The 10,217-nt window shown below is 35.0% G+C and overlaps 1 protein-coding gene across 1 annotated transcript; it reads left to right on the top strand.

The window, feature by feature from the left end:
• The first annotated feature begins 4,307 nt into the window (after positions 1-4,307).
• LOC104237305 (protein trichome birefringence-like 25) lies at positions 4,308-8,564 on the top strand. The gene is made up of 3 exons (XM_009791428.2): positions 4,308-4,759; positions 5,279-5,556; positions 7,667-8,564. The coding sequence occupies exons 1-3, from the start codon at positions 4,507-4,509 to the stop codon at positions 8,441-8,443; spliced, it is 1,308 nt and encodes a 435-aa protein (XP_009789730.1). The 5' UTR covers positions 4,308-4,506; the 3' UTR covers positions 8,444-8,564.
• The last annotated feature ends 1,653 nt before the right edge of the window (positions 8,565-10,217 follow it).

Raw genomic sequence — 10,217 nt, 5'->3', positions numbered from 1 at the left:
AGAGCTATTGAGAAAATCTCTTTATTCACAAAATGGAGATCGATTAGAATTTCAAAAACAACAATGGGTGAATTCTCAAAGTAAGAATTCACATGAACCCTTACAAGATCCTATTATGCGTGAGATGCAATTCTAAGGAAGCATGGTACATTCTCTCTCAAGAATATCATACAAATTCTTCCCTACTTCGATCTGTCGTTATGTGTTTTGTCACAATTGAAGTATGTTAGAGGGATTATCAGGAGAATCGGCCCAAGTATGTTAAAGCTATCCTTTTTTTGGCATGATCCATACGATACAAACAAAACGAGCAAATGCATAACTTTCATAAATGACTATATTCATAGAAATACTAGAGGTTCCTATGTTCTTAATTCCCCATATGTCTTATTATTCTATCGTCTATTCATGGGTCTTAGAAAATAAAGTTTATTTCATGATATTAATCAGAGGCATAATGGTCTTATGACGTTTCGAGAGATTTTATTGACGTATTTCTCATGTATTGCATTCATTTATCCATGTACATTGACCCATGACCAGACGACGTTATATGGCGTATATATATGTATATGGAATATGAAAAAAGGTTACGGTGTTATATACGTACCACCACCTGATCAGATGGTATATGTTGATGATTTTGCCCGCAATGGCCGAGTTGATATGATGGGATTCCCTCAGAGACTTAATAAATTTATGAACGCATATACCTATGCATGACATGACATTTATACACATATGCATGACATTATAAATATTAATGATTCACAGAGTTATTCAGACCTACATGTTCAGTCTCTTACTCCATGTTTCTCTCATATCTACTATTTACTGATTTTCATTCCTTACATACTCGGTACATTATTTGTACTGACGTCCCTTTTGCCTGTGGACCCTGCATTTTATGCCCGCAGGTCCCGATAGATAGGTTGAGAGCCCTCCAAGTAAGATATCAGCTTAGCAGAAGGTGTTGGTGCACTCTTTTTGCTCCAGAGTTGTCTATTTGGTCAGTATGCGTTGGACAGGTATTGATTGGTATGTCGGAGCCCTGTCCCGTCCTTATGACGTTTATGTACTATTAGAGGCTTGTAGACATATGTCATGTATCTGAAAGATTGTATGGCCTTGTCGGCCTATGTTCAGTGTATGAGTGATCATTTTGGCCTTCTAGGCCCCTATGTCATATGTATAAGTTTGTATTACATCTTGGGTCGTCCTATGTCGAGTGTTCCCTCATGTTTTATTCTAGTTATCTCACAGCAACCTTTCCGTTTCATTTACATATGGTAGTATGATACGAAAGATATGTTACGTTGGTACTTGGTTGAGTAAGGTACCAGGTGTCCGTCGCGGCCCATCGGTTTGGGTCGTGACAACTTTAGGTCTCCAATATTATTGAGCTGCCTCTATGGCTTGTTAACTTATATAACCAATATCCCTCTTGTGTTTTATCGATATGAGACTCTATTTAAAGAGTGGGGTGTTACAGTAATGTATAATTAAGCAAACTTATGCTTGGATAAAATTAGAGCATAGATAACATAACAAGAGGCAAACATTGAAAAACACAAAAATAGGGTTGATTTTGGCTCTATTACCAAATTACTTATCCATCCGCTCTATTCTCATTTTACTTAGGAGGCTAACCTTAAATGTTTAGAAACAAATTAGTGGTTTAGGTAATGGAGTTTTACAAAAGAATTTTTCAGTAGATTATTTTGAATTCATGTAAGTTCTCTAAGGGCCACTACCAAGCAAATTATAATATGATGAAAACTCAAAAGTTACTTGCCCAATCTGCTTCACACGCAATGCTCCTTAATGCGATCCATTCTCATTTAATTAAAAATTAATAAAGACATAAATTAAAGTAGGAATTTTGCCGACAAATAATCCAATCGGTAGATATAAGGAAATGCCAGAATCTCATAAATAATCTTTGATTTTATTTATGGGAAAAAGGACGTCTTTATTCCCTGATAAAGTTGCATGATGTGCCTAAATCAATGTAGGGTTGTTGTTGGGGGTAGTCTGGGGTGGGGCCGTGGGGGTGAGGGGATTAAATATTACAATGACCTCAGACCTTAGATCTTGAATTGCCCCTTTATGCAAAAAATATAAAGTGTACAATTAATTGAGATAGAAGATTCGAGCATGGAGGAGTGCGAAGAGAAAATAAAACAGATTAAGGCATCTATAAATTTTTTCTTTAAATCAATGCTCGATATTTAATCGAAAAGCAAACACAAGCATTTGTTCGAAGCACATGTCATTCTAGGAGTGGCAAGCGTCTGGTTCGGGTCGAATATGGTTCGAGTCAAATACGGATAATGAAAAAACGGATAAATTATCCGTCCCCACTCATATTTAATACGGATAAAAAACGGATTAATATGAGTAACTATATTATCCATGATTTCGAATTCTTAGTATCTCTAATTTGAAGAACCTCCAATTTGTGGTTTTACAAATATAAAAGTTAAATCTATTAATTATCCATTGGTTACCTATTTTCTAAATGGATAATATAGTTCTTATCTATATTTTATCCGTTTTAAAAAAATTTATTATCCAATCTACTTTTAATAAATAATATGGATGATTAACTTTTTTTTTAACCATTTTGTCGCCAAAAAAGGGGCACGAGTTGCTCCTCCGACGTGAAATGATAAGCTTTGAGCTTTGGGAAATGGAAACTGAATTAGAAATGGAACAGTTGAGTCAGACACGTTTCCATTGGTTTTCTTTGAAGGTTGCACAAAAAGACACTGTGGTCCCCTGCTTGATTGCATTTGTTTACTGTGTTTTCTTTGTATCACATAGATTAATTTGTAATACTGTTTTTAGTATCTCTTTCACTCTTCAAATAAGAAGTCATATTGGTTGGAGAATTGTAAAATTCAGTTCACAAATTATTCCTACCAGAGATGCAATATCCACAAGTTTTAAGCAATTTCGTGCAAATTCTAATTAACCATCTTCAAGACTAAACAATTCAGTTTTACCGCATCTAAGCATTAGAAAGGTGAGTAATGTGGCAAAATCATTTACAGGCACTGCCAACTGCAATCCTAAAAGCAACACCATTTTGGACTATAATTTCGACTGCTTTTTTATAACACCAAATCTCTATTCAACTTCACGGGCAGATCTAGGCATTAATGGATATGACCGTACCTGTTATATATGATCGAAACTCTATATCTAAAATAATTATATATATATATATATATATATATATATATATATATATAATCTAAATTCTGCCTCTATTTTAAAAGATTTTGACATGCTTCTCATAACAGAATATAATTGTTTGTCATGTTAATTAACCATAAGTTTTTTTTTTTTTGAATTAATGAATAACCATAAGGTATTTTATCCTTATGTTCTATTGATTTTTTTAGTTTTCCATTTGATGTTTAATATTCATATTAGGATCCGATTAAATTTGAATTTGCAAATTTCACATTAAGAATAAAATGTTTCCTAATAAAAGCAATGTTCTATTATGATTTCCAATAGTACCAATATTATTAACTTATATTCATTGAATTTAAGTTTTCATTTCAAACCCAAACCACTTCGCTCTTAAGCTGGCATCATCTTAGATTACAAGTTAACAACCAACCAAGAAAAATGTGAGAAAGGGAGAAAAGAAAAAAAGCCAACATATGTGCTAAAGAATCTCCAAAGCACAAGAATACTCTTCACTTTCTCTCTTTTTCTTCTTTTTCTTCTTCAAACTTCCATTCTGAAATGTTCGTAACTATTAATACTCCAGGGTTCGTTTGGTACAGGGATGAGACAATCATTTCAGGATAAAATTTAGGATTGTATTTATCCTAGATTTAGTTATAAGTATTATTAATCTTGCAATAAGTTTTACACTAAAATGGTGGGATCACCTATCGCATTAAAAAGTGGAATAGCTAATCCGTAAAATATCCTTGTTTATTCCACCATTGTACCAAACGAATCCCTCTGGTATAACTTTTGCGACTTTCAAATATCAAATTCAGTTAATCCTATATTTTGTTGTGATATATTTTAGCAAAATTAACTTTTTATCATTACTTCAATATTTTTCTTCTAATATATGGAAATTAATATCTGATGAAAGCAGTCATATAACATGATGAAAGGGATAAAATCCTGGATAGCAGGTGAACAGAGAACACACAATGGTGTGCACCATGTCACTGTTAAAGTGAAGCCCCACTTTATTTCCTTTGTACCCTTTCCCTTTGTACTTTTGTGTTACTTTGCCTTATTTCTAACGACCCCCTTCATTTTTCTTTCTTGGTTAACAGTTGGTTGCCAAAAATACTCAATTTTTTAAACCTTTCTTTTTTCCTACCATTATTGCACCATCATTTCTTCTTCTTCTTCCCTTTGTTTATTTGTCTCTTTCTATATTATTTTGTTGCACAGACCTTAATGAACAAGTATCCATATTATACTATTCGGTCTCTGTAACAACAAGTGCAGAGACCAAGAATAATGAAGGCCTTGAATAACAACAACGTTAGCAAGAAACAATTGTCCTTAGTTTTTGTAAAGTTTGCAGTTTGTTTTCTGTTGTTTGGTCTTGCCTACCGTCTGTTCTTGTCCAATTTTCAACAGTTTTCTCAGATTGAGGTGAATGACACAGCTTTTGTTCCCGACAACACATTGTCGCCGCCGGCCACCGTGAGTCAGCCGCCGGTAACCGGTGATCTTCCAGAGAATGTTGTGGACCGAACTTTGCAAAATGGTTGGTTAAGATTCTTCTTCTTATCTTGTTTTTTCTGGCCATGCATGAACGACCACATATTGTAAAAATTGATTCTTGAAAGGTCCCTTTCGCTATCATATTTCCCTTCACTTCAGTCCAATTTTGTGATTATCTTGTGTTAGAGGAACAAGGTTTTTTATCAATTTGTGTTATGTTTTAAGGAACCCCTTAAGAAAAGGAGAAACTGAACATTCTCCATTAAAAACGGATTAATTAAGTGGGATAACATTGGACAGGGGAATTTGTTCTCCTTTTTTTTTTGGGGGGGGGGGGGGAGGGACGGGGGAGGTGTAAAATAACTAGCGAGTGGTAGATTATTTTCTTATAATACTTGTTATTTCTGGTTCTTTGGCTGATAAGTAGTGATTCCAGTGAATGTCAAGTATGTACTACTATACAGAATGAGGAACAACTTAGAATTAATAATTAGATTTGCACTTTGAGCTTGGTTTCTGGTGTATGAGTTTTGAAAAGCTGCATTTTTTTTTTTGGTTACAGAAAAATGTGATTTATTTATAGGAGATTGGGTGCCAGATCCCAGTGGTCCAGTTTACACTAACAGCACTTGCTATACAATTGAATCTCACCAGAATTGTATGAAAAATGGGAGACCTGATACTGATTATCTTTACTGGAGATGGAACCCAAGAGACTGTGAGCTACCAAGATTTAGCCCTAAGAAATTCCTTAATTTAATGCGGAACAAATCATTTGCATTCATCGGCGATTCAATTATGCGCAATCATGTACAGTCATTGCTTTGCATTCTCTCACAGGTACATTTCAAGCTCAAATAAAATCAGTGGAACTAACTGTTCTGAATGTTCTTTGCTTTCCAATTTTGTTTTATTATTCTTCTTTGATGTTCTGAATTGAAATGCGGAGAGCTGGCTAATGCAATCAAAAGAATCATGATTCATGACTTAGATGTTTTTTCTTAACTACTTGCTAACATCAATAATTGCTCTTAAATGGTCAATGTGGATCTCAACTAAATACAAGCTTTTTGTGGATGTTAGTGTATTTCATTAAAATTTGTGGGACACTCATGTTTTATAAGCTGGTGGCTTATCCAGTTGTATCTCACAACCCATAATTAGGATCTTTTTGTGTATGAGGTGGGCATGCCTCTGCAAATTGGCTTTTATCAGTAGTGTCACTCTCAGTTACATGGATACTGGACCCGCACGCCAGCTTGTAAAGGTTCTTTTGAGTCGTAACATTGATAATTCAGACTTAATCTCAAACCAAACTAGATGAACATTCAAGACTATTGCTCAAGTTTCACTGTTAGTTCTATTTCCTTTGACCAAGAAAACTAGCTGGCCACATTATTATCTCCTTGAGACTTCAGCAAAATGTGATTGATAAGTGATAACAAAATCAAGGAATAGTTTTAAAGTGATTTTGAGGACTTTGAACCCCCCCCCCCCTCCCCTTTATAAGTATTTGTTTATTCTATTTTTGTTACAGAACATTTTTCAAAGGAGATGAAACAATAACCCCTTAATGGTGGTTACAATAGTGAATAAGGAAATGCCATTATGGATATTTTTTAGTCTGTTATGCCTGTGAAAGAACCCTCCTATCGAAATGTCCTAGTCGATAGGCAGCTGGCCGAGTATGCTGATTCTTTCTTAGTGGTACTTATTTAGTTGGAAAATATCTTTGAGTGTTTATGGACTTTTCTTTATACATAAATCGGAGGCTGCCGTTTGGAGAATTCTCCATCCTGAATTAGAAATCTAATTATCATCATTAAACAGCATCAAGTATATCAATATTTCCTGCAGACCTCTGAGTTCTTAGTTGCCTAGTTGACGTTTAGTACGGAAAAACATCAATCAGTTGCAAAATGGGCAAATACTCTGAAGATGCGGTTGAACCACCGCAAACTAATTTTTCTTATTATTACGAGAAAACCGGGATCTTTACACAAATAGTCGGCCATATTTATTGTTTAATTTTTCTAATTATATACATTGATTATACATAGTTCTACATATATAGTACATAAATTATCCATATATTATACTTCCACCGACTAGTTTTAGTTTAAGTGGTTGGGTGGACGACTATTTGGGTTAATTCTTCTTTCTTAAATCAGAATTGTCTATAAAAGGAAAAGATTGTAATTTGATATTGTTGAGTAGTCCAATTTCTCTCTTGTACGATGCGTTAACCACATCAAGTCCAAGTCTTTTCATTTCCTTAATTGGTTATTTACGTCTGTTTACTTCTTCATTTTCACTTCTTTTGAGCCGAGGGTCTTTCGGAAACAGTCTCCCTATCTTCGTTAGGTAGGAGTAGGAGTGGCAAACGGGCGGGTCGGGTCGGAAATGGTTCGGGTTAAAACGGGTAATGAAAAATGGACCAATTATCCGACCCGACCCATATATAATACGGATAAAAGACGGGTTAACCGACGGATAATATAGGTAATCATATTATCCATGAATTCTTGCATATGATCACTTTTGAGAGTAGTATCCCTAATTTGAGATTTTACAAATGTAAAAGTTAGACTCATTGGTTATCCATTGGTTACTCATTGGTTATCCATTTTCTAAATGGATAATATGGTTCTTAGCCATATTTGACACATTTTAAAAAAATTCATTATCCAACTCATTTTTTAGTAGATAATATGGGTGGTTAACTGTTTTCTTTTAACCATTTTGTCACCCCTAGGTAGGGGTAAGGTCTGCATACACCTCAGACCCCACTTGTGGAATTTCACTGGACTTGTTGTTGTTAATTGGTTATTTACCTATCCTCTCTGAGATTTTTATGCTTATAACAGTTGCTAGATGCAACTCATTAAATGTCTGTTATTTTGAATTTCGAAAGGTAGTAGTTCCTAATCACGTTTACGTTGTCATGCAGGAGGAACAAGGCGATGAGGTCTACCATGACAAGCAATTTAAAAGCAGAAGATGGTACTTCCCAACCCATAATTTCACTCTTTCTGTTGTCTGGTCGCCTTTTCTTGCAAAATCCACTATTTTTGAAGATGACGATGGAGTTTCCACGGACATAATCCAGCTTCATCTTGACAAACTGGATGATGATTGGACGCGACAATTTGACAGTTTTGATTATGTAGTTATTGCTGGTGGCAAGTGGTACCTGAAATCTACAATTTACTATGAGAACGATAAGATTGTTGGCTGCCACTACTGCCCTGGTAAGAACATTACAGAGGTGGGATTTGACTATGCATATCGCAAAGCAATGAATTCGACTATGAAATTCATCACAAGCTCAAAGAACAAGGCGTATACATTTTTTAGAACGACTACCCCCGATCACTTTGAGAATGGTGAATGGAATACGGGAGGTTATTGTAATAGAACAGGACCCTTCAAACAAGATGAGGTTGACATTGGTTATGTAGATGAGGTGATGCGCAAAATTGAATTAGAAGAATTCGAGAGTATATCGAGAACAGAATCTGCAGACAGGTTGACAATGAAATTGTTCGATACCACTTTCCTTTCGCTGCTGAGACCAGATGGGCACCCTGGAGTCTACAGGCAATATCAGCCATTTGCTAAAGAAAATATGAACAAAAAGATTCAGAATGATTGTCTACATTGGTGCTTGCCCGGCCCAATAGATTCGTGGAACGATGTAATGATGGAAATGTTGTTCACCAGTTGAAAATGGTGTGACATTAGATTTTGATTTTGCTCCCACAATTGTAATTGTTCATCTGCAAAAGATGGTTGCACACTATTTTTCACCATTGTTTCCTCTCCAAGTAAATATTTTAACCCCCAAAGCTTCAGATTGTGCATAGTGACTACTGCTAAGAATCCATGTACAAGGAACTTGCAACCATTGGAAGATGCTTTATAACAAAATCCACACTGTTGGCTCAATATTACTATCATCCCCTGGAAAAATACACAGCATAGTTGATCCCAGAAATAGTAGCCGACAAAATGTATATATTTTGTATATTAATGTATAATATACATATATTTTGGTATATTTTGCTAGCAAAGGTAATTATTTTGGGCCAACCGGACAAATGTTTAACTTGCCCATTATATTCCTTTTCAGAAATATGTAAAAGGATCATGAATTATGGTTCTTTCTGGACTTAAACTCTGGAATATTTTCGTAAAAATTTGCACGGGGCGCCCCCATTTAACATATACCCATTTTTTAAAAAACTTTTAACTTGTACCCATTTTTTAAATAATTTCAGCCATTTTCTCCTCCTCCTTCTCCTCCTTTGTTTTCTTCTTCAAGTTACAAAACAAATTGGTATTTATCTCCAGCAGCAGCGCTGCTTTAGTTATAAGGTCAATTTTTTTTATTGAACAGTTCGGCAATTGTACTTCTGCTCCAAATTTACAGCAAATTAGTCTTAGGAAAAAGTTTAAGTTACCAGTAGGGTTTGTTTTGGATTGCTTACTGTTGGAAAACGTTTTTGTAAGGCCAATTGTTTGTGTGCCATTTGGAAATATATATATTTCTTGGTATGATTTTTGTGCAGTATATATTCATACGCCTCTCTACTTATTTTTGTTTGTTTGGGCACCGTTATTCCTTCTTTTGTCTTAAAGGACATATATCGAGCATCTTGTGACTTTCATAAAAACATAACTTGCTCATTCTAGTCCACTTCAGCTAACAGCCACTAGCTACAACTAAGGCAAAACAACAAAAATACAGCTAAAAAAATTATAATTGACAAATACAGCAAATTAACAAAAACTTCAGCTCTAGAGCTGAAGTTCGCCAGTTACAAAGACAAAAACTTCAGCTCTAGAGCTGAAGTTTCCCAGTTACAACACAAAAACTTCAGCTCTAGAGCTGAAGTTTCCAGTTACAATACAAAAATTTCAGCTCTAAAGCTGAAGTTCGCCAGTTACAAAATAAAAACTTCAGCTCTAGAGCTGAACTTCAGGCCCGGCTACTAGAATGCTGAAGTTTTGCGTGATTGCCTTTACTACTTCAACCCCGTGTGCTGAAGTTATGCGAAAAAACAGGTACGCTTGTAATTTTTTTTGCAAAGCGGACACAAGTTAAAATGTGACACAAAAAACGGGTATAGATGCAAATGCCCCAATATTTTCCTAGGCTTGGCCCAAAAATATAACCTAGCCCCAAGAAGGTCTGGCCACGTACTCGAGTTAACTTCTCACTATTTTCGACTCTATTTTCTTTTGTTGTTTTCCTCAAATTTATAATTGTCTTAAATCCATTGATTACAAATTTAGGTAATGCTTCACCATTAGATATGTACATAGTATTCATGTAAAAAGGAAATAATTAATGAAGTGGCTAAAGTGAAAAAGTTTTTTCCCTCTTTCAAGTAAAAGTACTCCAATTAGATGATATAGGTGTCAAACAATCACATGGTCATAATGACTGGAAGCTTGTTTAAATCATTGAGATGTTGATGATTCAATTGAAAAGGAAA

This window comes from Nicotiana sylvestris, chromosome 1, assembly GCF_000393655.2.
Source record: "Nicotiana sylvestris chromosome 1, ASM39365v2, whole genome shotgun sequence".
NCBI classification, from domain to species: Eukaryota; Viridiplantae; Streptophyta; class Magnoliopsida; order Solanales; family Solanaceae; genus Nicotiana; species Nicotiana sylvestris.
This window is presented reverse-complemented; position numbering and strand designations above follow the sequence as displayed.

Coding starts and splice junctions, on each gene's coding strand:
- LOC104237305 (XM_009791428.2), top strand. CDS start 4,507: ATGAAGGCCTTGAATAACAACAACGTTAGCAAGAAACAATTGTCCTTA. Junction 4,760..5,278: donor GGACCGAACTTTGCAAAATG/GTTGGTTAAGAT, acceptor TTTTGGTTACAG/AAAAATGTGATTTATTTATA. Junction 5,557..7,666: donor TGCTTTGCATTCTCTCACAG/GTACATTTCAAG, acceptor GTTGTCATGCAG/GAGGAACAAGGCGATGAGGT.